Source organism: Heterocephalus glaber, unplaced genomic scaffold, assembly GCF_053883595.1.
Source record: "Heterocephalus glaber isolate CG9 unplaced genomic scaffold, H.glaber_assembly_v1.0 deba00001481, whole genome shotgun sequence".
NCBI classification, from domain to species: Eukaryota; Metazoa; Chordata; class Mammalia; order Rodentia; family Bathyergidae; genus Heterocephalus; species Heterocephalus glaber.
Window position 1 is genome coordinate 51,062,518 of NW_028258317.1, and position 27,647 is coordinate 51,090,164.

Sequence of the window (27,647 nt, forward strand, 5' to 3'; positions counted from 1 at the left end):
TGGAGACCAAAACTAGAAAGGTAACTGGGTTATGAGGACAGCCAATATTTTGGCTCTGGTCCCTCAAGGTCAACAAAAAATCCAGGACATGAGTGTAAGACCGCTGTCCTTACCAAGCGCTCCGAGGAGCTGACTGTAGTGAAGCACACCCAGGGATCCCAGCGGTGCCTCCAGAATGTAAGACCAAGGGCCTTACCAAATGCTCCAAGGAGCTGACTGTAGTGAAGCACACCCAGGAATCCCAGCAGTGCCTCCAGAATGTAAGACCAAGGGCCTTACCAAACGCTCCGAGGAGCTGACTGCAGTGTAGAACACCTAGGAAGGAACATACCGGACAAGTTGGAAAGTAAAACAGACCTTAGTCTGGCCAGACGGCACTCCCAAAGCAAAGTAGCTTAGAGAGGTGTCAGCCCAGAGTCCGAGGCTCTTTTTATAGGGGGTTGCAGGGAAGTTAACAGGCGAAATTTACAGAAGAAGGAACAAAGGTTAGTGGTCTTACATTTGTATGTTAATTAGCCTGACCTGTACTGATGGTCAGCAGATGTTTTGTAGATTGTTCTATAGATAGCAGTGTCCGGAACATCAGTTTTTGAACAAAGAGTTGAGTAATTATGGCTGATACAGATCTTATCTAGTGTCCCAGAACTAACAAGCATCTTTATCTATTTACTCACATTCAATCACAGTTGGGGCTAGGGGAGTTCTATGGTTACAGAGTTATGCAGTCCCACATGAGGGAACCTTTTCTATAAGATCCTACATCTTTGGTAAGTCACTCAACCTCCTGAGCAAGGAGATTGCTGGGCACTAGAGGACAAATGTACCATGTGCCAAAGGAGGGTCACAAAGAGGAAAAAAGTCTCCCACGCTTTCACTGAAAGCAACATGGTCAAGCAAGGCCATGACCCATCCTGAAGGCTGACACTGACAGGAGCTGAGAGGCTCTATGCATGGTTCCAAATGCCTGAGGAGACTTAACTGACCTTGATAGATAGCAAGAGGTTCATACTGATTGACAGGTCTCCCTTTAACTTGGTCTTAAACACCCAGCAGAGAAGAATAAACAAAAGGGGTATAAAATAATGTCATAGTAATAAAGCTAGATGTAAAAAGGGGCTCCAGTCACTGACCCCTTCTGGCGGTTTCCAGCTCTACCAGTAGCTGACCATGATTATGGATCATTAGAAAAAAAAACTATGGTAAAATCTATAATAGCTCAGCTAGAGTTTTATATTTCTTAGTGAAATTTGTTCTTCAAATTGTCTCTTATCACAGCTGAAACTAGAGAGACTTATGGCAAAGTATCAGACTTATAGATAACCTTTTATCAATAAAAGAATCTAAGAGTCAGCAGGTTACAATCACTATTTCAATTTCTAAGTGTGACTTTCTCCCTAACCTCCCCTTCCATTCTAGTATGCTCATGCTTAGATTATACATGCTCTAATTTCTTAAAAGTTTTGTTTATTCTTGCCAAACTCCAAGCAATCATACAAATGGAACCAATGACAAATGTGATAGAAATTCTTTTACTGGGACCCACCAGATCGACCTTGTAAACAACTCATAACTACTAAACTATACAATATGACTTCTATTTTGGGTTCTGAAGTCCTTCTTCATTCTGGACCTTCTTATCTTCTTTGTGGGAGGCTAGTTCTAGTTCCTCCCAGTGGAAACTCTTGTTGGCTATATTCATAGCAATCCTGCTGACCTTATAATTTTGCCCATATATTCCTAACTATTTCTTTGCTTTATCTCCTCCAGACTGAAAGCTATACAGCTACCAAGATAAGAGTTCCTGGTGCCCATCCCATCGAAGGCCTTTAGATAAGACCCTCTGGAGAGTGACTCTTAATTGCTGATCACAACTACAACCCTATTCAGATGGAAGTAGCCAGACCTGTCTTCACCCTTTGCCCCCTCACAGCAGTTAGGGGTTCTTCTTCAGAGGGGGGAATATTGCAGATAGGTAAGTTAATTAGACATCTTGTGGGCAGTTAGGGCCAGCCCAGGAGGAGCCAACATGGAGGACAATCAAGACACATTCACTGAAGGCCAGAATTGTAAAAGGAGAGAAACTACACACCCTTGTGCTTCCCCTGGGGATAAATAGCAGTGATTGATATTCTAAGCAGATATCAATCACCTGGGTTGGGGGGGGTCAAGGTCTTAACCCAGCCTCTCCAGGAAATATCCCTGACCCACCCTTACTGAAAATCCTTGTATGCTTGCTATGCGACTTGCTCCCCCATTTGACCCCATTTAATCAATATTACCTGAGTGACTGTACTTGTAATCTTATTAGTTGGTCATGGTTTTGTCCCACCTCATGCCCATTTGGTAAATTTCCATTATAGTCTTATAGTTTTGTTCTGCTTTGTACCCGCCTCACCACATGGGTCTGCTGTATAAAATATTCCAGTCCCCCTTCTGTCTCTCTTAGACAGAAGCTTTCTTTCTCTCAATAAATTTTTCCTTTTTTTTTTTTTTTTAAAGCTGTCTCATTTATTATTTAGGCTATTTAGGCAGTATGCTTATGTTGAAAATGGAAGCAAATTTTTCAATTGATTTTTTAAAAAGTAAATAGTAATTAATGAATTTACTGTTATACTCAAAATCATTTGTTTAAGGTGAGAATCTTTGCCAATAGAAAGGTGCTGCTCCAAATTGTGAATGGTATTATGAAGAATTGTAATCTCTTCGTTTTTTTCTTCTTGAAGATGTTGAAGCTTCCTTCTGTAGATACTCTGTAGGGAAATAGTAGCATCTGGATATGATTTTTTTTGGGGGGGGTACCGAGCATCGAACTCGGGTCCTTGCGCCTGCACAGCAGGTGGCAAAACCACTGAGCTAAATCCCCAGCCCCTGGATATGGTTTTGATTTAGTCTGAACTCTTGCTAGTTTGGGATAAAAGTCCAGCTGTAGTTTGATTGTTTCATTTTGCTTTTCTTTTCGTTCAGTTATTAACTTTGCATTTAACTCTGAGATTTCCGTCTCCTTTTTCTTTATTAGATCTTTGTGCTTTTTTTCATTTAATTCAACTTTTTCCTGCATATCTTCATAAAGTTTGCTTATTTCTATCTTATGTTCTTCCTCTTTGATTTTTATCCCATGTACAAGTTTGGCAATATTATTCTTATATTCCTGTTTGTGAGATTTCAGCTTTTCCCTTGTCATCAGCATTTATTTAGTTCATTTTCACCTCTCAAATTGTGTTGATATTCAGTGGTCTGTTGTAGCCCTTTCATCATATGAAGAGCAGCACATTCTTTTTTATTTGAGGCTTCCTTTGTTTGCACTACTTTTAATAAACAGGTACTCTTTTCCAACTGAATTTCCAGTATGCTTTTCTTTCCACTGGTTTCTATCATTTTCTTTTATTTTTTTTATTTTTTATTTATTTATTTATTTATTAAATTCTTTTATTGGTACATTGTAGGCATACAACACAATTACATTTCTCATTGGGGATTGTACCTTTACATAATGCATCTTGGTTCTTATTTTTTCCCCATTCCTAGCCCTCCCTTCACCCCCTCCACCCTTCCCTATTTACAAAGACTTTATTTCCATTTTTTCCACTTCTCATCATTTTTTCCTTTCCCTTCTTTCCTTTCCCCTGGCCCTCCCACTACCCCTACCCCTTTGGACCTTTTCTTCCTATTTTGCATTATTGATTATTCATTCTAATCATTGGTACATTTTAGGTATACAATATAATGACATTCATCATTGGAAATCTGCACCTTTACATAGTCTCTCTTGGTTCTTATTTTTCACCCTTGGCCAGCCCTCCCTTCAACCCCTCCATTCCTCCCTATTTACAAAGATTTTGTTCCTATTTTTCCATTTTCTCATATTAATCCCATTCCCTTCTATCCTTTCCCTTAGCCCTCCCACTTCCTTCCCCTTTGCCCCTTTTCTTCCTATTTCACATTACCTATTATACATTTAGTGCTTATTTACACTTTCAGTTTCTCACACCAGAGAAACTATTAAGTATTTACACATCTGTGTCCTATTTATTTCACTTAAGAGTATTGCCTCAATGTGCATCCACTTAGCTATAAATGTCTCTAATTTCTCATTTTTTATGGCTGAGTAGTACTCCATTTTATAAAAAAACACATTTTCTTTATCCAGTCTCCAGTTGATGGGCATTTGGGCTGTTTCCAAGTTTTAGCTATTACAAACTGTGCTGCTATGAACATGGGCTCACATATATCACTGTGGTATGATTCTTTTAATTTTTTTGGGAAGATCCCCAGCAGTGGAATAGTGGGGTCCAATGGGACTTCTAGTCCTAGTTCTTTGAGGTATCTCCATACTGATTTCCACAGTGGTTGCACCAGTCTACACTCCCACCAGCAGTGGAGCAGGGTTCCTCTTTCCCCACAGCCCCGCCAGCATTGGTTATTGGTTGATTTCATGACAGCAGCCATTCTTTCTGGAGTGAAGTGGAATCTCAGCATTGTTTTCATTTGCATCTCTCGAATGACCAGTGATGTTGAACATTTTTTCATGTATTTATTTGCTATTTCTACTTCCTTGTCTGAGAAATGTCTGTTCATTTCAGATGCCCATTTTGTATCATTTTCCTTTCTATCTGTGAAAAATCCTTTATAAGTTTGTCAATATTCACATTGCTAATCTTTTTTGTTCATTCTTCGCTACTTTGATTCATACTTGAATTGCTGTTGTTCCTGGTTCCTCAATGTCTCCCCCACCTCAAGGCAGTCCAGTCTGGTCCCAGCTGATTATTCAAATTTTTCCTACTCTTAAAAAAAGAAAGAAAGAAAGAAAGAAAATTACAGGAAGACAAAAACTCATGATGTATGTAAATAGCTGTACTTTTAACATATATGGGGGAAAAGTCGTGCTCACTAAGTTTTTTAAAAACCTGTTCCAGCACAATAATTTATTTACATATAAATCAAAATCAAGAGAAGTCAGAATGCTCAATTCTGACAACTTTCAAGAGATGCACCAAGTTTACTGGATGTGGAGAATGTGGCTGGACTCTCATGCCTATGCTTGTTTCATGAAGTAACAAAACGGTAATTGTGTAATGAGATACCACGATGCCATATCACAGCATACAAGGAGCTCAACAGGCCTGAAAAGGAGTTAAAATAAGAATTTGAGATTCCTAAATAAGGATACAGGAATATAGCACAATTCAGCCATACCTTGGGGTCCTGGAGCTCTGCCTCAGAACATGAATGGTAACTATAGGCAACTTTCTTTCCTATTTATTTAAAACATTAGGGGACATTACTTAACTCCTTTGGGTTTCAATATTTACACCCATCAAATTATAGGACTGAGCACTCAGTAGGCTTTTTCAGGTATAACATTTTAGTTTCTTTGATTTTAAATCTGAGATGAGGCGTGCTGTGATTTGGATAAGTGTCTCCCAAAGGCCTGTGTGACAGGCTTAGACTTCCGCCTGTTGCTTTTTTGGGAGTGGTAAAACCTTTAAGGGTGGGGCTTGGTGGGAGGAAGTTAGGTTATTTGAGGGGGGGGTGCCCCAGAAGGTGATATTGGATCCCAGTCTCTTCTTCTCTTTCTTTCTTTGCTTCCCAGCTGCCACGAGGTGAACAGAACTCCTGTGCTAGGCATTCCTACCATGATGTACTGTCCCAGCACTGGCCCAGTGCAATAGGACCAAGCAACCATGGACTGAAGCCTCTGAAACTGAGAACAAAAATAAACCTTTTCTCTTAGTAAGTTGACTGTCTCAGGTGTTTTGGCATAGTGCCGGAAAGGTGAGTAACACATCTAATGGAGAATATGTGGGGAAAGTGAGAGAAGTTACTAAAAGTGCAATTAGACACTGACATTTAAGAATTGCATTTTATAAGAATTTCTTTGCACAGTCAGAGCTTATGACTTTATCTGCTGATAATACTTACAGGAACGGCTGCATTTGAAATAAAAATGAGTGGGTCAGGGATGTAGCTCAGTGCTATGCAGAGTGCTTATGTACCATGTACAAGGCCCTGAGTTCAATTTCCAGCATGCAAAATAAATAAAAATGAAAATGAAATAGAACAAGACTTTATTTGAATAGGAATAAATTAGCAATTATGCCAGTTCCCCCCTCTTCGAGTGTGTCTTGAATTGGGTCTACTCAGGCAAAATGAAGATGGAGTGTGTGATGTATTTAAACAATGTAGCAAATTAATAGGGGAACCTAAACTCCCAATTTTTCCAAGACATGTACAAATGGACAAAGATTTCCATTCTTAACTGAATCTGCGGAATTGAACGGCAGTCATAATTGTTTGAGCCTCTGCACTTGGGCTTGCTAAAATGTGGAGGCATGGGGCAGGCTTCTCAAAGCAAGCATCCCCGGCCAAGCCTCCCTTCTGCAGGAGAGGTCCAAGGTTTATCTTACTTTAACTAGAAGCAAACCAAAGGATGGATGAGGAGATAAAGAAAAAGTGTCTTTGTTCTGTATTTCTTCTCGATCTGAACATCCTCAAAACATGCTAGTTAGGTGTTAGAAGAGGGAGTTCCTAAAATTCGAATTTGTTTAGAGTTTTGGGGGAAGCCTTGGAGTAAATGTTTTATTTTTATAAACCAGATGCTTACATTTGTATTCCTTAGGGGCAAAGCTGTCTTTTCTGGTATCAGGAACCACAGATAAAAATCACTTCTCAGGTTCAGTGGAGTCTAATCTTAACATTTCCTTCCCAGTATATGCTAGAATCTGTGCGTTCCTTTGAAGTGATGACTAATTGAATTGGCTTTTTGTCACTGTCACACTTTCTGCAGAGACAGGAGGAGCAGGAAGTGTGAGGAGCCAGTACAGGTCTGCTGCACTTACCTGCTGCTGCTGTAAGTGGCGCTGTTTGATCATTTTCTTCGTGCGAACTGCAATCACCAATGGAAGGGCATTTAGAGAATGGTCTGATATCTAAAGATTTTTCCTTTTGATTAGTAGAATCAGCTTCTTCACAGGATAGTCTCTTCCCACTGAACTGCATAGAGGCAGCTCTGCCTGTTTCTGGTTTGCAAATTTGAGATTTCTTTTGGATGCCATTAAAATTAAATAAGACATTTTGTCTGATCCAGTAATACCTATGGCATTGTGTTTGTTTGAACCTAGAAGAAAACTGGCAGGTTAGAAAATGCCCAGGAGCTATGATAGCAGATGGTGAAAATGGATAATTGGGGAAGGGGGGTGGGCAGCAAATTACAGAATGTAAATTCATCATTTATATAGAAAAAAAGTAAATTAAAGAGGGGGGAGGATGCCTGGAATGGAGTAGGAAAAAGGAGAAAGGAAGATTTCCTTGCCGTTTAAGCAGGAGAGGCCGTTTTGGCCAGATCACATCTGTGAAAGCCTTGTTTTTTTAAATACTGTGATACTGTGTGTCCATATATTTGTATAGTTCTGTGTACTTGTGTATCTTTCCTTTTACAGTCACCAATTAGTTATGCCCTTTTCTCATGGCCTCCTCCCCTAACTTGCTGGCACCTTTTTCACCTTGTTTTTCATCCCAGAACACTGAAGGACAGCTGAGCTCCAGGAGGCTGGCTAGAGGATTAGGCAAAATAAACATTGTATCTCCCAGGAGCTCAATTCCTAGAGAAAGTACGGCCTATCTTAACATTGTGACTTATTTATATTTTGTACTGCCTACTTCATAAGAATAAGAGACATTAGGCTGTTATTTTTTATGGAGGAGAGAAGTTAGTGTCTGGTATAATTCATAAGCTAGTTTTTTCTCCAGTGCCATCAGCCAGGGTACTGTGGCACTAGGAAGAGGCTAACTCTGGGCTGACATTCCCAGTTTAGCATAGTTGGACCATTTTTCCCAGAATAAAAATGAAATAGCTTTGGTCTGGAGTAGTCTGGCAGGAGAGAGCTGGTGTACTTGGTTTCCTTCTGCCACACTTTTGGTGAAATGAATTAGACTTTTAAATCAGGAAATTCAGCAAAATGAGTTAAATTTTTACACAAGAGAAGTGGAGGATTTCCATCTGGTTGGGGGAATGATATGGAAATGTCTTGCTAAATCAGAGACTGGTGGAATGTTGCTCTCCTGGCAAGCTCCATTTCTTGACAAGCAATCTGTGGGTTACATAGAACTGAATGTGCAAGAAGACTTGCTTGCAGGAAGACCTGGTTCAGATGTTTGTCATTAGGAACTGGGTGTGGGCTTTTTCAAATTAAACTAAAGCAGAAGTTCTAGTAGGAAAAGCCTCTCAGATCCATGTCTTCTGTTTCTGGATAATCTTTCTTGGAAAATCAGATCTCAGTAAAAGGCTTTTTAAAAAGTGGACCTATGCAGCTGAAATCCTTTGACAGAAATGGGAAAGATGTAACAAGAGGTGGTTTTATCAGGTACTTTAACACTTTACATAGAGCCTGTTAACATTAAATAACAAGCCAAGACAAACAAAAATATGTTGCATGAAAATGGTCTTCCCTTGATATGAAAGGAAGCTGAACCCTGTGACTTAGCTAGCAACACACTTTTCCTTACTGATGACTGATTTTTCTGGTTGTGTGAGTAATACCCAAATTATTAGACAACTATTTGGCTCAGGAACAAAATTGCATACCATACTGAGCTAATCACCAGCCCTTTTCAAGGTAAGGCCTAACCTTTTGCTTACCCTCTATCCTGTCATTTTTGATTGTTGAATGTAAACTTCTTGTTTGTTCTCCAGATTGGCTTTCATACAATGTGAATGAAACTCTTAACATCTTTTCAGACATAAACAGAATTTGGCTTATTGTTCTTGAGTTTGCATACATGCTTTCTTCCCTCTGGATACCTCTTGCCCCTGGGACTTTCATGTCAGAGAACTGGATGTCCTGTATTAAGAGCTTTGTATATTGATTTTGCATATGCAATTTTGTGTTTCACTGGAGGTTTTAGAGTTTTTTATACATAATATGACCATGTCATCACCAGACAGACAATTTCACTTCTTCTTTTCTTATTAGGATGCCTTTTATTTCGTTCTCTTGCCTAATTTCTGTGGCTAGAACTTGTAGTACTATGTTGAGTAGAAGTGTTAAGAGTGGGAAATTATAGGAAAATCTTTCAAATTTTGACTGTTGAATACAATATTAGCAATGGGTTTTTTATATACGGCCTGTTAGGTTTGGTTCTAAAATGGCCCTCCAAAGTCTCTTGTGTTTGGAAGCTGATTTGATCGTGGGATACTGTACTCATGAGTGGATGAATCACTGCTAGGAAATGGGGACTGGTAAGAGACAGGGCACTGGGGGCATGATCTGGAAGGGTGTATTCTTGTCCCTGGCTCCTCTCTTTTCTCTATGCTTCCTGGTTGCCATGGGTTGGAGACCTTTTCCTCCACCACCCCTTTCTGCCAGGCTGTTTTTCCCTTGCAGTCAGCTGACCATGGGCTGAAACTGTAAGTCAAAATCAACCTGTCCTCCTTTAAGTTTCGGGTGTCAGGTGTTTTTGTTCTAGCAACAGGAAGGTGACTAAGACATAGCCTTTACTTTGTTGAGGCACATTTCTTTTATACCTAACCTGTTGAGAGTTTTTATCATGAGGGGATATTGACTTTGTCAAATGCTTTTCCTACATGTATCAAGATGGTCTGTTTTATTCTTCATTTTACTAAGGTGGCAGAGCAAATTTACTGCTTTATGTCTACTAAACAATGCTTGCATTCCAAGGATAAATTTTACTTAATCATGGTGAATGATTCTTTTAATGTGTTATTGAATTTGCTTTGCTGGTCTTTTGTTGAGGAATTTTGCATCCATGTTTATCAGGAGTATTGGCCCGTAATTTTTTTTTTTTTTTTTTTTTAGTATCTTTGGCTTTGGCATCAGGGTAAAGCTGTCCTTTCCTCTTCTTCAACTTTTTGGAAGTTTGAGAAGGATTGATAATACTTTTTATTTAAATATTTGGTAGAATTTAGCCATGAAGCTATCAGGTCCTAATTTTTTTCTTCAATGCAAGATTTTTGTGTCTTTTGTGTTGTTCTCTGATTTTTCATTGATTCCAGTTAATCTTATATTATTCTTCTTTGCATCATCTAGCAGCTGTTGGATTGATTTTTCATGGTCCCTTGCTATTTTAAAGAAGTCTTTCATTTGACGATCACCAACCACAACCCTGTCTTCTAGATCTGATATTCTAGCTTCACAATGGTTGTTCCTGCTGTGTATGTTTTTCACAGTAGAATTTTTCATCTCCGGATATCTGTTTGCATCTGTTTTATGGCATCCAGTTCTTTCCTATGTTGGGCATTCATGGTTTCCCTAAATTCCTCTATTAAAAAAAAAAATCTGTATCTAGTCTAGATTCATTAAGCATTTCCTCCATTATAGTCACCATCTCTTTAGCTACCTGTGTGATTATTTCTGTTTTGTTTTTATCTAGGGATATATTCATCTGCTTTGTTACTGCTGCTGTTACCATTACATAAAATTCAGGCAGGAGGCTTTTGATTTCTTTCACTTCAATGCTCTCCGGGCTTGCTTTGGGCAAATTGGGTATTTTGGATTACATCTTGCTTCAGTGTTTTCTCATTTTCTAATTTTTTTGTTGTTATTTATTTGTTTTCCACATTGAGACTTGTAAGTTGCATATTGGTAGGTAGTTTTAGTACTGTATCAAAGACCTGTTTAGGTAATGGCTACTTTTCAGAGCTGTCTTCTAGGCGTAGCTCGGTTTTGGCCTTTGAGTCTGTCCCAGGATCTTATCTCTGCTGTTTATTAGGGATGAAAGGTTCTAGCCTCTTTGGCCTAGCCCCCAGTTCTTTGTTACTGGGTGGTAGTATTGTTTATGGCCCCCAGATAATCTAGGTATTGGAAAACAAGGAGGATCAATTGATCACAAGTCCTGTGTCACCTTGGCTACTTAGTAAATCAGTAATAACTATAGTGTCAAACTGGAAAATGACAAACTGTAATAACTAATAATCTGTTACCTTTAACCCTAGGTATAAGGTTTATAGTTATATAACAAGATCTAAGACAAATCAGAAAATTATATACAGTTCCCTCGATATTCCCTCAATAGAACAATTTACCCCCTTTCACCATAAAGCAGTATTCAGCCATAGTAAGATATAGACTCATAAGAGTAAGTGATATAGGTATGGTAGTATGAAGAAAAAGGGCAAAAGAAATAGATTATGAAAAATAAAGCAATGGTAGATGTGAAGAATGTGGTAAGATTGATGTAGGAGAGTCTTGTTAGGGAGTAAAGGGAAATTAGTGGTATTAGAAAACAGTAACAGAGATGGCCACCTAGGAGAAGGATAAATTATAAGGAGTGGAGGTTAAATTAGAGGAAAAGAAAATAAGAAAAAATACTAAGGGAACAAGTTGAAAGAAAGAAAGTGAGAAAAGAAGGGAGAGAGATAGAGAGAGAGAGAGAGAGAGAGAGAGAGAGAGAGAGAGAGAGAGAGAGAGAGAGAGAGAGAGAAGTTCCTATGATTTTCCAGAGGAGTGTTTTCCGCCCTGGTCAGTAGTCGTTAATCTCTAAAGTCGCATTCTTCTTTGGCCCTTTATAGTCTGTGAGTTTACATGGAGGTTGCTCAGTCCAAGGAGGCCTCTCTCTGTAGTCCCGTTTGTGGCAGCTGTGCAAGCTGGGTAACCAGACCAAGGTTGGTGAGACTTGTGTTGTGGGTTCCTTTTGGTTGGGGATCGACTTTGGTTATTGGATGTACATTCCAGTGTGTGTGGGACAGGATCCCAAAATGTGGAGGCTCCTGTGGGCTCTCAGACCTTACTGTCAGTCCTGTGGATGCTCAGAGGAGAGACAAATCTGTCCAGGACTAACGTGTGCAGATTTCTACAAGCCCAATGAGGACACAGAGTGCTGGGTGATGTCTCTTGAGTGTCCAGAGTACCGGGCAGAGTAGGAGCCATTAACCCTTGCTGCTTAACCAGGCAGAGGACTGGCCTCTTGTGCTAGGCAGGTACTGTGTCTGGGCTCTGGTTGAATGCAGGGTGGAGACTCTGCTGTGCCCAGGGTGCTTGGAATGCCCCTGTGTAAGTCCCAGTTGCCTGGGGACTGGTGGTAGATGTCAGATAGAGACTCCGGTGGGTCTAGGATTAGAGCACATCAGTGAGAGCTCAGTGCAGGCTCAAGTGCCCCTGGGGTGCTGAGTGTGGACTGAAATCAAACCAGTGTTAACTCTGAGTGCCAGGTAAATGTCCCAGTTAGCTTGGGATGAACTGCAGGCTCCCAGCAGTGCCTCAGGTGTGCTGGGGTCCAGTGATGAAGACTCCCAACACAACCAGAGGTTGCTGTTTATTAGTTCAGAGTCTGAGACTGGACAGGTAGGGGGAGGGAGTAGCTCCCTGATCACTCGCCCCTAGTGTGTGCTGGTGAAAGATTCTGCCAGAATGCAATGTCCTCTGTTTGGAGAGGGTACAATGAGGCAAGGGGGCTAAATACCCGGAGCCTATCCTGTCTGGCTTCCCTCTGCCACGCTGCTAGGATTGGAATAGCAGTAAAAGGAGTTTTTAGCAGCAATATTTTTGTATTGTAATTTGTTTTGTATTGTAATATCTTTAAACATGTTTTTGTTATAAAATTTCTCAAACATATAGAAGAAGACAGAGTATTGTTCTTCTTCAGTTATTTAAAATCTTCCTCAAGGGTAACTATAGAATTTGTCATTAAAGTTGGGGTTCTTTGAGAGACACTGGGAGTGCTACTGATAAGTATGCTGAGATAACAAACTTCAGTCTAATAGCTGCAGGCAAACTGGGTTGGTTTCACAGTCACGTAGGAATTAACATCACCTTACCTGTTGAGCCCCCTTCTACCTCTTCCTGGGCCCGATTCCCCTGGCAGACAAGATAAGCATGATCTTGATACAGAATTCATTGTCTTAACCTATTGTCTTGGCAGCCGTGATGCTGACGCACTTCATGATTTATGCCCATACCACCTATGTGTGTGAGAAACTAGAGAGTATTCCTATGTGTTTTTCTAAATTTTATATACATACATACAGTGTCACTTTTTAAAATCAGTAAGGCATTTTCCCTTCTTTTCCTGGAATATTGAAGAAACTAGGGCCAGAGAATGACAATGTATCAGCTAAACCTCTTTTGATGGGAACAACAGAAAGTAGTTCTGGCTAGCTGAGTCCATGGAGGGATTTAATGAAGAATACTGGAGTGTCTAGGCGTTACTGGGAGAGAGGTGGTTCAGGGAAGCTCCAGGGATGTGAGCAGAAGGCAAGTGGAGATCCCAATTCCTCTTGGCTTCATCATCAGCCTCAATGGCCCTGGCCTCTCTGTCCCTGTTTCAGAGTGCAAATTCCATACATAGTGAGAAAATCCAGGGGAGCCAGGCGTTCTTTCCTGGGCCACTCTCCCTGTATATGGCCAGGAATGCAGGAATATATACTAAGGCCATAGCCATTTAGAGCCCATTCCATTGTGTGGGACCAGTGGAGGAGCAGGGGTAATTGTGAGCTAGGCACCAAAGAAAGTGACAACTAAATCAGAACAGAGAAAATGTGAAGATGGGAAGGAAAATACTATGTTTAAGATTTCTTCTGAAAGGGAATAAAGTGTTCTGTTTGGGAATTCCTTTCTGGAATTTCAAGTTATTTATTATTTTTTTTGGGGGGGGTACCGGGGATCAAACTTGGGTCCTTGCGCTTGCACAGCAGGAGACAAAACCACTGAGTTAAATCCCCGGCCTAAAGGAAGTTTTTTTTTTTTTTTTGGTACTGGTGATGGAATTTGGGTCCTTGTGCTTGCAAGGCAGGCGGAGGAACCACTGAGCTAAATCCCCAGCCCACTGGCATTTCAATTTATATGGATTCCCAAATTCTGAGAAAAGTCAGTTGAGAAATCCAGAAAATGATTTCTTATTCATATTATGATAACCTATTTTGTGAAAATTAAAGCTTAATAGCTAATATAGAGATCTTATTGGTTTGAAGAAATCCACTGACTTAAAGTCAAAAGCAAGAAAAGGAACCACTGACATGGAGTTGAAGGTCAAGATCAATACTGCTGGAAACTGAGATGGAAGCTGTTTTAGTTATTTTTCTCATTGCTGAGACAAAATACCTATCGCCCAAAGTTAAATGGGGAAAGTTTTATTTGGCTTACAATTGGTAGAGGTTTCAGTCCATAGCTGGCTGGCTCCAAGGCAGGGTGGCCTGGCAGAGGGGCATCGCAGAGGAGAAAGAGTCCATGGCAAAGCAGGGCAGAAGGCAGCAAGCAGCAAGCTGTAAGTAGCAACAGCAGCTTCTTTCTGTGCCTTTATAGTCTATCCAGGCTACCTACCCTACACAGAGAACTGGGCCAAACCAACAGTGGACTAGTTTAGGAATCACACCCTTAATCCCAGCATCACACACTCTAGATCCAGCCACCTTGGAAAGGCCTCACCGATGGCTACATGAGGCTTTGAGGGGACATGGAGACGCAAGCCATAGCGGAAGCACAAGAGAAGCCTTAGTCAGACCTTCTTATATTGGCTGCCCTGTTATCTGCGTTCAGGTCTTAATCTGCTATGAACAGGGAATCATTCCTGCAAATAAAGTAAACATTTATAAGTCTGAGGCCATAATATACATTTTACAAATTATATGAATGGTATTCTAAGAAGTGCCAAGTTTTAGAAACAAAATGTGTCTTTAAGTTGGCAATTTTCACATTTGCTTCTATGTAGTGCTGTTTACCTTGCCAGGAGATCTGAATATTATGTCATTTGAATACCATTGGAGAGGACAAATGAAGTTTTGTAGGCTTAAAAATTTAATTTGAAGAATAATTATTTTAAGTATTAAATATTTGTAGTCTGTTTCAACTTTTAAATGACTTATTTAATAATTTATTTTGTGTTAATGTTCATTTCTTTTAAATGTTTTTTATTATGTCTGGACCAAGTAGAGGTTTTTTTTCATATTATTGGAACTTATAATTTTGTTACAATATGTTGATTCATAATAATGTTGCAAATTTGTTATTATATCTTTTTATATAGAAAGCCACCATTAAAGCTTCCTATAATCCTGTCGAATAAAAATGATTCCTTGTTTATTATTATGCTCACTTACCATTTTTCAAATGCACCTAAGTGAAATATAAAAATTATAGAATAACATATGAATTCAGGAATTCCCAAGACTTATCAGAAATTTTTTTCCCTCATTTCCAAATCCCAATGCTTAACAGCTGCAAGAAATGAAAGGGATAATAATCAGCGAAAGGCAATAACGTTTTATGTTGGATCCTTGGGAGACTTGAAGAAACATTACTGCACAGTGCTGAGCCGTTCTCACTAATGAGTAAGGAAGTCACATTTGTTGGGAGGATCTGGGATATACAAAGAATTTTGCTGCTGTTGGAAAAGAACTTCCTGGTTTATTTCTGCTCCTGTAGGAAGTTGGAAAAATCAATCCCATGATAAATGAAGTGATCACTTTACTAGGAAATAATTTTCACTTTGTGGCTTTAAAGGAAACAGCGACAATATAAAGTGAAATTTGAAAACAAATAATGAAGATGTTCACTAGCATATCTTTGAAGTTGATACCAAATTTTAGCCCATGAACCCCCAACCACTGGGACAACTCTTCCATTCAAACGTGTTTGGAAGACTTCAGGCTAAAACACAGTGTGTTGGATACATTGTTCTTCTATTAGCTTGAGTTAATTTTCAAATGAATGTGCTCTCACTTAGCTGTGCTCTGAGATAATGAGCAAAAGAGTGGTAAAATCTGAGGGAGAAACTAGTCAGTTAAAGCACATAGCATTTCTGGGTGTGGTGGTTCCTGATAAATAGAGGAGTGAGCCCTAGCTGGGCTAAAGGGAGTATGGCATCTATCCATAGTCCTCCAACTGGCTGCTCCTTGTAACACATGATTTCACTCTCAGTCATGCAAAATCACCCTGACTTCACTGCTGAGAAGAGTCCCTTCAAAAGGCGGGATTCCTAGCTTGCATGGTATATATTTACTGTTCAGCTCCATGACAAAGATGGATCTAAAACAGCTTTTAAAAAACTACTTTAGGGCTGGGGATTTAGCTCAGTGGCTCTGCCGCTTGCCTCCCAAGCACAAGGACCTGAGTTCAATCCCCGGTACCAAAAAAACCCCAAAACTACTTTACATAGGAATTTACAAATGTTTTATGGAGACTAGCCACTAAAACACAAACATAAAAGCCATCAAAGAAAAATCCTGTGTAGGCTAAGATTGCAAGTGACTAATAAATATAATTTAAGTGAAACATGGAAAATACATTTCCTTTTTTATAAAAATATAAATTATGTTCCTTTTCCCTTTGGAAACAGTCTAGTTATTTAAAAAAAGTATAGAGATTCCTTTAAAAATAAACTTTTTGCCGTATAAAATAGTTTGATGAGAATCTAAATATATTTAATAATCCATTACTGTATATCATTGATGTTTCTAGATACTAAGAGGACACTAAGGAATTTGTATCCTTTGCAGATGAGAAGCCAATGTAAATAAAATTGAATTAAAAGGAAATCTTTTGCTTTCCCCAAACAGAATTTTTGCAGGTGAGTCAATTAACATGAAATAGTTTCACCTGTGTTCCTTTTGTCCTTCAAGGTTTTGTGCTGGCCTCAAGAAGTTTGTGAGCAGCTCTTCAATATTCCAGGTCTCCTACGGGTATCTACAAAAACACACTCCTGGGGAACTGGATTTCATGTGTTGGGCTGATGCTGACTTTTGTATAGTGACTTACACAGCATTTAAGGATAAGTAAAAATAAATGTTTTCATCCTTAACAACACTAATTCCTTAATTTATGTGTGATGACATGTTAATATTGTGCCAAAAAGGTTGAAGAGACATAGTTCATAGTCCTCAAAGTCAGTACTGTCTGATATAAAGAATAAGTCATTATAGTAACGATATTTATATTAATAATTATTTCAGGAATAAAATCTCAGCAATAATTATAGTAACAGCAATATTTAGTAATAAAATCATAGTAATTGCATCACTTATTAAGTCCTTTTTATGTCTTAGGGACTATGCAAGCAGTTCTCACTTATGACTTGTTTAAATAAGATCATCACCCTTATGAGGTAGGCAGCATTATGTGCATTTTACAGGTGTAGAAACTGACATTGGAGAGGATGGCCAATTTGTTCAAGGCCACACTGTACAGTAATTGTTAATGAAGCAAAGCATGAGATGTAAGGACACCAAGCAGATGCGCAGTCACTTACAGAACACATGTGACATGACTCCTTATATTGCATGACCATTCATTAAGTGGCCTTTCAGTGAAGGAATCAAGAAGCAGCCAGTTCTATTGGAATCACTGTCAGCTACTATATTTCATTTGTTGGGAAACAGAAGATTTAGTGGAAGGTAGTATTTTAGGAGTTGCTTGAAGCATGTAATTGACATTCTCCCCACCAGAAGGTGTTTGGACAAGTTAGAAAGGGAACTAGTGTTCCTTGGAGGATGGCCTGTGACATTTTCCCACCTGCATTTCTGCCTCTTGCCATGAACTTCTGGCATTTCTCTGCTCTTAGAGCTAATGAGTCAACAGCATGTTTTTAGCATTCCCTGTGTGCACAAAAGTGGACTGTGATTCAATGAGAGTACGTAGCTACTGTGAGCCACTACTGTGGGGTTTACTGCCAGCCAGGAGAGCCCAAGAGGGGAAGTACAGAATAGATTACATAGTATAAAATTATGTACAACAGCTATATGTGTATATACAAATAATTTACTCTTATATCTGTATCTGTCTAGCATAGGTCTCAAAATCACTCCAGGGTATTTACTTTTTGGATTGGGCAATTGTACCTGAATAGGTAAATGCTAGAAGTTAATCTTTTAATATCATAAATAAATAAATAAGAAAGGAATCGTAGAATAATGTAGCTGGAAGGGACCCCAGAGATTGAAAGTGTTTCATGGAGCATTAATGGCCTTAATCTATTATAGGTGTTCTGGAAGAAGACTCCATGGTCAAATAAAATTTGGAAATGCTAGGCTATTGTTAAATAAGTTTCTTTCCTGAATAGCTTTGCTGAGTCTTTAATATGCTAACATGGGCTGTAGTGTTCTGACACCTCACCCCAGATTCTCATTTGGGAAATGCTGGTCCAGTTGAGCCAGCCAGCAGGTTCTCTGTGAAGACAGCAGCTGGTATGGTCTTGAGAGCAAGGGAGTCCCCAGGGAAAGGAAGGCTATGTCAGTCTTTTCCTGTTCCATGCCAGGAATTCTCAGAGCAATGCCTTTCTTTAGAGGCTCAGAGAAGACTGAAAAGCATCTCTAGCCAGCAGGGTTACCTTTCACTGTGGCTCATGCTGCAGAGGAGCTCTGAGCTCAGCACAAAGGACCAGCTTCTGAGAATCAGGGAAACACATTCGTCCCTGACCCAGTTCAATGAGGACGTGGGGGAGGGGGTGTGTCACTAGTCGTGATCACAAAGCTAGTCTGATTCTCTTTCCCTAACTAAGCAAACTGGACATGAAAGTTTAGGTTGGGAAATACTAGGCTAAAAAAGTTAAGCTGAGGTCTTCTATCTAGAACCTCTCAGAACTTTTAATAAAAAATGTGCATCGTGAGGCTCCAAGAATGGTGCAGAGTGTGCAGAGATTAAAAAGTAACGGGGCCAGGGATTTAGCTCATTGGTTCCGCCCCGTGCCGCGCAAGGTACTGGAGTTTCCGAATTCGATCCCAGTACACATCCCCCACCCCCCACCCACCGCCCGCCCCGCCCCGCAAAGTAACTTGGCCATGACCCTCGGGCTTTGTGCAGCCTTTGGGAGGCACCAGGGTTCGGTTCGGAAGCGATTCGGATGTAATTCAGCCTTCTCATTTTGCCGTAGAGGAACTATGGGTAAGGCATTTGCTGGGAGGCCTTCTGGGTTTCCTTTCTCCATCATTGTGACAAATTCATTGGATTTTATCAAATTTGGAGGCAGCTTTGAAAAGATTTCTTAGCTAGAAAATCTTTTTGTACATTTTTAGGGCAATTTATTCCATATATTTTGAGTGTTCGCATCAAAACCCACACATACATTTAACCAGTTTTTGTCAAATATCACCTGTGTCCAAAGAACCTTTAGGTACTACGGTGGTCTACAGAGATATAAACTGTAATTCTTGCTACACAGGGAATTAATGTTAATGATAAATATATAGTCGATGACAATAATATGAACAACTCACATTAATTGAATGCCTATTTGGTAGGCATTGTACTAAGTACTTGAATCTTCTCAACAATTTATGGAAAGGGATTATAATAATTTCTGTTCCACATTGAGGACACTGAGATTAGGAAAGGTTATGGAATTATTCCAAAGTCACATAAGGTAGAGGAGAATAAAACATCTATGATATGAACATGCCCAGAGTGAATAGCAGAGTGCTATGTGAGTTCAGAGGAAAGATAGTTTTCAAAAGACTTGATGAGAAAATTTCACATTTGTGGTGGAAAATTACTATTTGGTCGCCCATCTCTCCTTCCTTTGGGGAACAGTGTCCCCTTTGAGGAAACTATCTTTTCACCTTGAGGTCTGGCTATCTGGTTGGACATATCAGAGTCTTTGGGGATTTCAGAATGAGTCCCAAGGGAAGATTTCCTGCTGGATGGTAAGACAGTAAAATCTAGTCTGAGGTGTTCACGGCTTGATGGATGCCTTGTTTCCAGGACTGTGGCAGAAACTGGGATATGGTAGGAAAGAATAATGGTGATGTTGAGAGACAGGGAAGTGTGATGAGTCAAGAGGTGGAATCCTGGAGGGCTTCTGGTAATCTCTGAGGCTTGGGAATTATGTCTTTGTCTTTACTGGAGCAAAGGACTTATTATTTTGGGAATGACAATGTCTTCTTTGCAAAATAAAATGTCATTAGAAAGTGATCTTAAAATCCTTGCACCACCTGCCTCGCAAGCAAAAGGACCCGAGTTTTATACACCCCCCTCCACCGAAAAAAAAAAAAAACCCAACAAAATCCCTGTACCATAGGGATGTGGCCAGACCAAAGTTCAGTGTATTTGGTGATAGGCCGAGATGCTCTCAGGCACACTAGTATAAATTAGGAACTTTACTCTAGGAAAGAGTAGAGGAAAACAAATAACTCCCCAAAATATTTTAAAAATTGCAATTGACAAATTATAATTCTATATATTTATGATGTACGGTGTGATGTTATGATATACACCTACAATGTAGAATGGTTAAGTCAAGCTAATTAACATATCCATCACCTTAAATACACACCCTTTTTGTGATGAGAATACTTGAAATTACTGACTTAGCAATTTTGAAATATTATAGTCATTATGTTGTACAATAGATCTCAAAAATTATATTCCTCCTGTCTAACAAACTTTGTACCCTTTTAGCAGTCCCCAAAAGAAAACATTCTTTTCTCTTTTAGAGAGTGGCTAAAAAGTCCTGGCAGGTTGCCTTCGATACCTTCAATGTTTTCTTTATCATATTTCAATTATATGCATAAAAAGAGGAGAGGCCACATAAGAATTTGGACTGACTGAAAGTGCTATCTTGGCTACTTTCTTGACATCGCATAAATCTTCTCTTCATCTGTGAAATGTGGCCGGTATGAACACTGTTCGTACTTTTCATTCTTTTCACCATTTAAAGAAAAAACATTGCAAAGTCATGATAGCAATCAAGTTATTATTCACAGTTATCGTACTATGACCAAATGTTTTATGAGCCTGCAGCAAGTCATCTGTGCTCCCAGGATGAGGGCAGTGAGAGCAGCAGCTCTTCAGGACAGTGGCCTTGGTACAAAAATGTCCCATGGATGATAGATACAAGCAAAAAAAAGTTTCTTCCCTCCTTGGGTTTTATTTTTAACCCCTTCTCTTTTCACTTATACTTTCTCTTTGGTTTTATATTTTAGGTGAGCTTTATGGGAAGAAGGTAGAAAATTGCCATCCGCAGGATGGGAGGATGCATGCAGAAGGACTTGGCATAGTACCAGCATAGCATAGCACCTGGGACCTAGTTCTTGTTTAATTTGGTTTTGTTCATGCATTCTTGGCAGGGCATTAAAAGAGGTTTAGCCTCTTCCTAATGACAACGATTAATCCAGAGAAGGGTTCAACAGATACAGTGTGAGGCGAGCCTGTTTCTAAGGAGGAGTTGGGCAGAGGGGGTGAGGTCAAGAAGAGTAAAAAATTGTGTGCCTGTGTTTCTGCTTTTGAAACCCCCACAACAAACAAACAAGTTTTCACATTGCAAAGTGTTCTAACCTCTCAAGAGTCTGGGAAAGTGGATGGTTGGGGTGGGTCCTGGGGATTGGAGGGCCTGACAGTGTGTGATTCCCTGCAACAAATGGTCGTGGTGGGTGTACACACACACGCACACTCAGCGCCCAGCCTCCAATTTTACCGCTGGCAGAAGATAACAATTCTCAGCTCGCCTTTCCAGGGTTATTTTTGGCTGGGCCTGTTAGCTGATGGCAAAAGGCTTCAGTCCCCTCTCAAGTTGTTCCAAGGAGGGCACTCTTGTTGCAGGGAGAAACTTGCGAGTGTGCTCTCCTGACTCGCAGGGAGACCCAGAGAGAAGGCTGCGGGAGGCAGCAAGGGCGCAAAGTCGCGGGAGAGGTCTCCAAACCTCCACTCCCCGCTCTTTGCTCGCCCAGGCTGTTCCGAGGCCAGGCGCAGGAGGAGGCGTCACGGGGGCGGGGAAGCTGGCCCGAGACCCGGGCCTTTGGGATACTCCGAAAGTGAGACCAGCTGGGGACGGAAACTGAGGACTGTTCGGCGATCTGGCTGTGGAGAAATTGGGCGGGAGAAAACTTTAGCAGAAGGAGGCGGCCCTGCTTCTGGGGGCCCCCGGGGAGGCGGGGCGCAGGGCGCGGGGCGCCGTCGGCCGGGGAGGGGTCGGGGCGCGAGGCGGAGCCGGGCGTGTGGCCAGCCCGGTGGGGCAGCGGGCTGCAGATTCCCGGATTCCCTGCGGCTGCCGAGCCGCGGCAGGACCGGCCAGGAGGCGCCATGGAGGGGAGCCCTATCCCGGTGCTGACGGTGCCCACGGCGCCCTACGAGGACCAGCGGCCGGCCGGGGGCGGGGGGCTGCGGCGGCCCACCGGACTCTTCGAGGGCCAGCGCAACTACCTGCCCAACTTCATCCAGAGCGTGCTGTCTTCCATCGACCTGCGCGACCGCCAGGGCTGCACCATGGTGGTGGGCAGCGACGGCAGGTACTTCAGTAGGACGGCCACGGAGATCGTGGTGCAGATGGCCGCGGCCAACGGGGTGAGTGACCCGGGTCCCCACCCCCGTCGCTCCGCGCGCTCTTCCCCAGCCTCCCGGGGACCCCGGCCTCGGACTTCCGTCAGCTCCCTACACCCCGAGAAACCTCCAGGAAGGATCTCGCTCTGCGAGCCCGAGGGCGTCCTGAGCCTGCGGTGTCACCTCCTCACTGCCTGCGCCCCTCACCTGCTCGTTTTTCTTTTCGAGGTTCCCTTTTTCATTCTGTCTCAGCGCTAAACTTTAAATTCTGCCCTCGCCTTGTCCACTTGTCCCTTGTCTGCGTCCTACTGACGCAGACTTCTTCAGACTCCCAACGTAGTTTCCTCGTGTTCATTTTGACTCATCCTCTAGCCCCCTGAATCTCGACTCTGATAAATTTAACGTAGTATTGTCTACACCCCACCCCCCGCCCCCAGTGTTCAACAGTGACATATTTGTCAAGGGTGGAGCCCAGGAGTCTTTTAGATCATTGGTTCTTTAACCAGTGGTTATTTAATGATCACTTTGATTGGGGTGGGAGGGATCGATTTTATGTTGCACTGCCTGGCCTCTCAGTTCCCAGGAAACACACCTTTAATAGTCTGAAATTAGATTTGCAGTGGCTTTCTTAATGCAGTTCTTCTGTCCAAGATGATTTTGGCATTTGACAGTTCATATCTTTTTATCTTTTCAGTTTTTATCTTCATTTTATCTCCTTTCTCTCACAACCCTTTGCAGTCTAAATTCTCTGGCCTTGAGTGTTCCTCCTTCTGCCCTTTCCTTTACACCCTACGGCTGGAAGCACCTCTGGGTGTACCCCCAAATCCCTATTTCCCTTCCGCAATCCAACAACATCTCAGGGATGACTACTGAACTTCAGGGGCCTCTGAATTAATCTGTGGGAAACACTTTAAAAAAGTAATGTCATGGGCTGGGGATTTAGCTCAGTGGTTCTGCTGCCTGCCTCGCAAGCGCAGGGACCCAAGTTCCATACCTGGCACCAGAAAAAAAAAAAAAAAAAGAAAAGAAAAGTAATGTCAGCCCTGTCAGTGCAACCAGAGCCAACTTACGGAACTTTTCGTTGAGGGAAATCTCTGGTAGAAGTCTAAATTAGTGTGAAGTAAACGTGAAACTAAACAATTACCTGTCATTTGGATTCTCTCCCTCCCTTCTAATCTCCTTTCTATGTTCTCGTTCCTTCTCCTCTTCCTTCTATCTTTAGGGTTGTTTGTGCTTTATGTTTGGCTACTATAATTTTTCCTTCTCAGTGTTTCAAGTGGGAAAACATATTTTTTTTTGAAAAAACAAAAGCAATTGGGAGAAACGAAATCAGTGATGTTGTGGTAGGTGGTGCAGTGGTGATTTTCAACTCAAGCAGGCAATGATGCTACAGATTGGTGACTTGTGTTTGTCTCTGGCTCCTCACCTGGGATGGATGAAAGTGGCTGGAATCTGGGAGTTGGAGAGAGGTTGCCAAATGGTCTTTTGCTCATGTCTGACAAAGCTATTTCTTTAAAATGATGGAAAATAATGAACTTTTGGGATGGTTGTGATAGTGTGCATACTCCTCCCTGGGTCAGTTTTTCTAGCCAGTGAGAGAAAAATAGCCTGTTCAATATTTATTGTAGGTCAGGATATTTTAAAAACTATAATTGTTGTTCTGCATAGGCAAATTGTTACAATGCTTTATTATTTCTTGGCTCACTTTACCATAGGGTCTCTTCAGCCTCTTCAATGGATCTTCTCTGATAAATACAGTTCTTAACTTTAAAGATGGAGTTTATGTATAGTAGTATATACTTAGACTCAGTTTTAACCTAGTAGTTCTTATGAGGGACAGAAAGAATAATTAAAATTCACCCACTTTTAAATAATCTGAAAGTGCTACTTCTAAGAAGGGTAAGTGTGGATGAAGGGCATGATGGACTCATTTCAGAATTTCAAGCTGCCAATTTTGACCAGTATTTTCCTCATTTTGTTCTCCTTCTTGGGAGCTTGTGCCCAAGTGAATAGTTAGAAGGTTGGCGTCAGGAGAAATATGATCGAGAAGGACTGGAGAATTATCGGCAAAATTGGCCTTGCATGATCAAAAATTTATGGGACTCCCCATAGGTCTCTCTCTAGCCACCCCCAGCCACCCAGGAGCTCTGGCGTTCATTTGTGCCTTTCTGTCTCCAGGTCTGTGTCCCTATTCCCACTCGCTAGACCAGTGATTTTTTTGGATTGGTTGTTCAGACTCATGATCTGCACAAGAACCCTTTGGCGAGGGGCTGGGGATTTAGCTCAGTGGTTTCGCTGCCTGCTGTGCAAGCGCAAGGACCCGAGTTCGATCCCTGTTAGCCAAAAAAAAAAAAACCAAGAACCCTTTGGCTCAACTCAGTTTCTCTTTGTGCCTGACAGCTGCTGTCTTCTCATAGTCTCACCAAGGCTTATAACCTTAAGCTCACTCTACCCCATGTCCTTACCTGTCACCAAGATTTCTTTCTTTTTTATTTAAATTTATTTTTAATTTTTATTAGGGCATGTTGCAGTATATAATGATTATATTCATCATGGGGAGTTGGTACATGTACATAACCCATCTTAATTCTTTTGACTTCCCCTTCTCCTCCCCTGCCTCCCCCTCCCTCCATCTCTTGTTTTTTCAAAATGAGTTCTTTATTTTTTTGACAAGTAAGAATTGTATATATTTATGGCATATGTGATGCGTTGATGTCTGTATACATTGTGAAATGGCTAAACTGAGCCACTTAACAGGCATTATTTCACATATTTTTTTTTTGTGATGAGAACCTGAAGTCTACTGTCTTAGCCCCTTTCAAGTATGTAATATAGTAACTGTAGTCTTGATGTACAATAGATCTGTCAAACATATTCCCCTTAGTGAAGTTCTGTGTGCTTGGACCAGCATCTCCCCAGTCTCTCCATTGTTCACCTTTGGCTACCATCTTTACACTCCATCATGGAGGACTGATTCCAGATTGTTTGAGGAACCCCTTTGGCTCGAGCTATCACTTGAACACAGTTACTCTGTAGAATCTCTAGTGGCCTCTAGTTGCTGCCAGGTGACCAAACCTTCTGGATAGCTGGAGTCATCTTTAACCCGAAGGACAGCCATGGGGATCTTGGGGTTCCCTGTATACAGCATGTGCCTCGGCCTCAGAGTGATTTCTTTGAGTTTGGGACCAAACCAATGCCTTTCTCTTTCAGATCACTTGAGACTCACCCTTTCTGTGGCCTGAAATCTTAACTTACCCTGAGTTTTGTGTCTGTAACTTGGATCAGTCAACATCACCTTTCGCACCTGGTCCTGTATTTCCTGTGCTGCTTGAGTGGATGATTAAATGTTTTACACACACACACACACACACACACACACACACACACACACACAATGATGGGAATGTACTTGTCTTCTTACTTGACCTGCTGAGTGAGACTTGGGCATGAGGAACCTTTCTCTCTCTCTTTCTTTCTCTTTTTATTATAATTATTAGCACATATAAATTGAACAGTGCAGTGGGTTTAAGACTAATGAACCTGATTCCAAATGCTTTAGCCTTTTTTATTTCATATTGAATATTATTCATAACCAGACTAAGAAAATAAGGAAAACTAGAGTTTATTCTCTTTGAATTGGCAAATATGTCTGAATGGGCAGCATTCGACCTGAAAAAAATCTTCATTTGGAATAAAAAAGTTAATTTTACAAAGAAATTTTCTATGAAAAACAATACTTGGTCTTTCCTAATTTTAATTGCTAGAGAACAAAAGTATGATATTTTTAAATGATAAAATATATTATGTTTTACTATCTCAAAGTTTGAAATAGACATATTTCAAGTATGTATCTATACATTGGGATTTTTAAACTTTATTATATTATGTGTGATTATTACCTTTTTATTATATTAATTTGTGAAATTTTCAAACTTTCAGAGAAGTCTAGAGATAAGATTAATGATGTCCATAGGTCTATAACCTAGATTGTAAATATCTGCAATATTTGTGTCATTCTTTTTGGCTTAAGTATTTTGAAGCATATTAAAGAAATAACATTTACCCCTCAATTCTTCAATATGGAGCTCTAAAAATATTCTCTAAAGAGTATTTTTCTACATAGTTATAGTGTTGTTATCTAAAACAAATTAAAAAATGATTTCCTCATATCATTTATTACCCAGTCCACATTCCGATATACTGAATTATTTGAAAACATGTTTTATAGACTGTCCAAACTAGTTTCTACAAATCAAGGAACACACACTGCATTTGGTTATTTATCTCAACTTTTTTTAAAATCTAGAAAGTACCTCATTATTTGTTTATTGACATTGATTTGTTGAAGAACTAGTCCGCTGTCCTGTAGGATGTAACCTCCTCTAGAACTTTCAGATGGCTCTTTTATGATGCTGTGTAACTTTTTACTCTATCCTGTTTTTATTGTTGCTTTTGGTTAACTGAAAATTAGCTCTAAAGACTTGTCTTCTTAGTCAGTGTAGATCACTATAAACAAATATGAAGAACTGGGTACTTTATAAATAACAAAAATTTTATTTCATACAGTTCTAGAGGCTGAGAAGTCCAAGGTTAAGGTGCCAGCGGCTTTGTTTTTTGATGAGAGTCCACCTACTGGCTCAATGAATGGAGCCTTCATGCTGTTCCTCACATAGCAGAAGGGACTAGCTAGCTCTCTGAAATCTCTTTCACAAGGCCCTAATCCCAACCATGAGAATTCTGTCCTCAGAACTATATTATCCCCCTAAAAACCTTACCTCCTAGTACTGTCACTTTGGGATTTAGGATTTCAACATATGTCTTGGGGGAGGAGGGATAGCGTTCAGACCCATTGTAAATTTTAATTAGATTAAAGTTTAACATTTTTCTTAAAGACAGTATTTTATGGTAGTGTGCATTTGGGTTGCATCTTATTAGGAAACACAATCTCTGGTTGTGCCAGCGTTGGATGCTGAGATTGTTGCAGTGTTATTGTAGTTACTGCCTGTATCCGCCATTATTTTTCCGCTTGAGTACATCCAGCCTGTGGGGTGAACTTTATACCATGTGCACATTCAGTTCCTTATCAATCTTTTATCCAATTGTTTTAGCAGTCATTAATGATTATTTCTTGAGTTATGTTATTAGGCATTTCAAAATGGAATTCTATTAGCTGGCATTTTTTATAAACTAGATATTTTACATACAACAGGACTATTTGGTTTTCCTACATAATTCTTCCTGGAAAATCAGACTATTTCTCTGTTTCTCATTCTCTTTCTCTCTCTTTAATTGCCAATTTTTGGAGTAAGAATGTGGTGTCCACAAATGAATTTTATGACAAGCAAGTTTTGTTTTGTTTCACTTTCATTTTTTGAATATCACTATGGCTGCTTGGATTTTTATGTGTTCATTTTCAATATATCACTGGATTGGTGAGTGAGAAGATGCTTTGTA

General features: G+C 40.5%; 1 protein-coding gene and 2 long non-coding RNA genes across 3 annotated transcripts in view; all 3 read left to right on the forward strand.

Moving 5' to 3' along the window:
- The window catches only part of LOC147825953 (uncharacterized), a 44,271-nt gene extending 37,467 nt beyond the window's left edge, over nt 1-6,804 (forward strand). The window contains exons 3-4 of the long non-coding RNA XR_015440112.1: nt 1,768-1,972; nt 5,591-6,804. This is a non-coding gene — a long non-coding RNA (uncharacterized LOC147825953). The remainder of the gene's footprint in view (nt 1-1,767; nt 1,973-5,590) is intronic.
- Nucleotides 6,805-10,347: 3,543 nt separating this feature from the next.
- Nucleotides 10,348-16,837, forward strand: LOC147825954 (uncharacterized). The gene is made up of 3 exons (XR_015439960.1): nt 10,348-11,617; nt 15,165-15,277; nt 16,568-16,837. It is a non-coding gene; the product is annotated as an uncharacterized LOC147825954 (long non-coding RNA).
- A 4,606-nt stretch (nt 16,838-21,443) lies between these two features.
- Pgm5 (phosphoglucomutase 5) overlaps nt 21,444-27,647 on the forward strand; it is a 196,676-nt gene continuing 190,472 nt past the window's right edge. Inside the window, exon 1 of the mRNA XM_004838191.4 lies at nt 21,444-22,217. Within this exon, the coding sequence (XP_004838248.2) occupies nt 21,957-22,217 (261 nt within the window). The 5' untranslated portion in view covers nt 21,444-21,956. The remainder of the gene's footprint in view (nt 22,218-27,647) is intronic.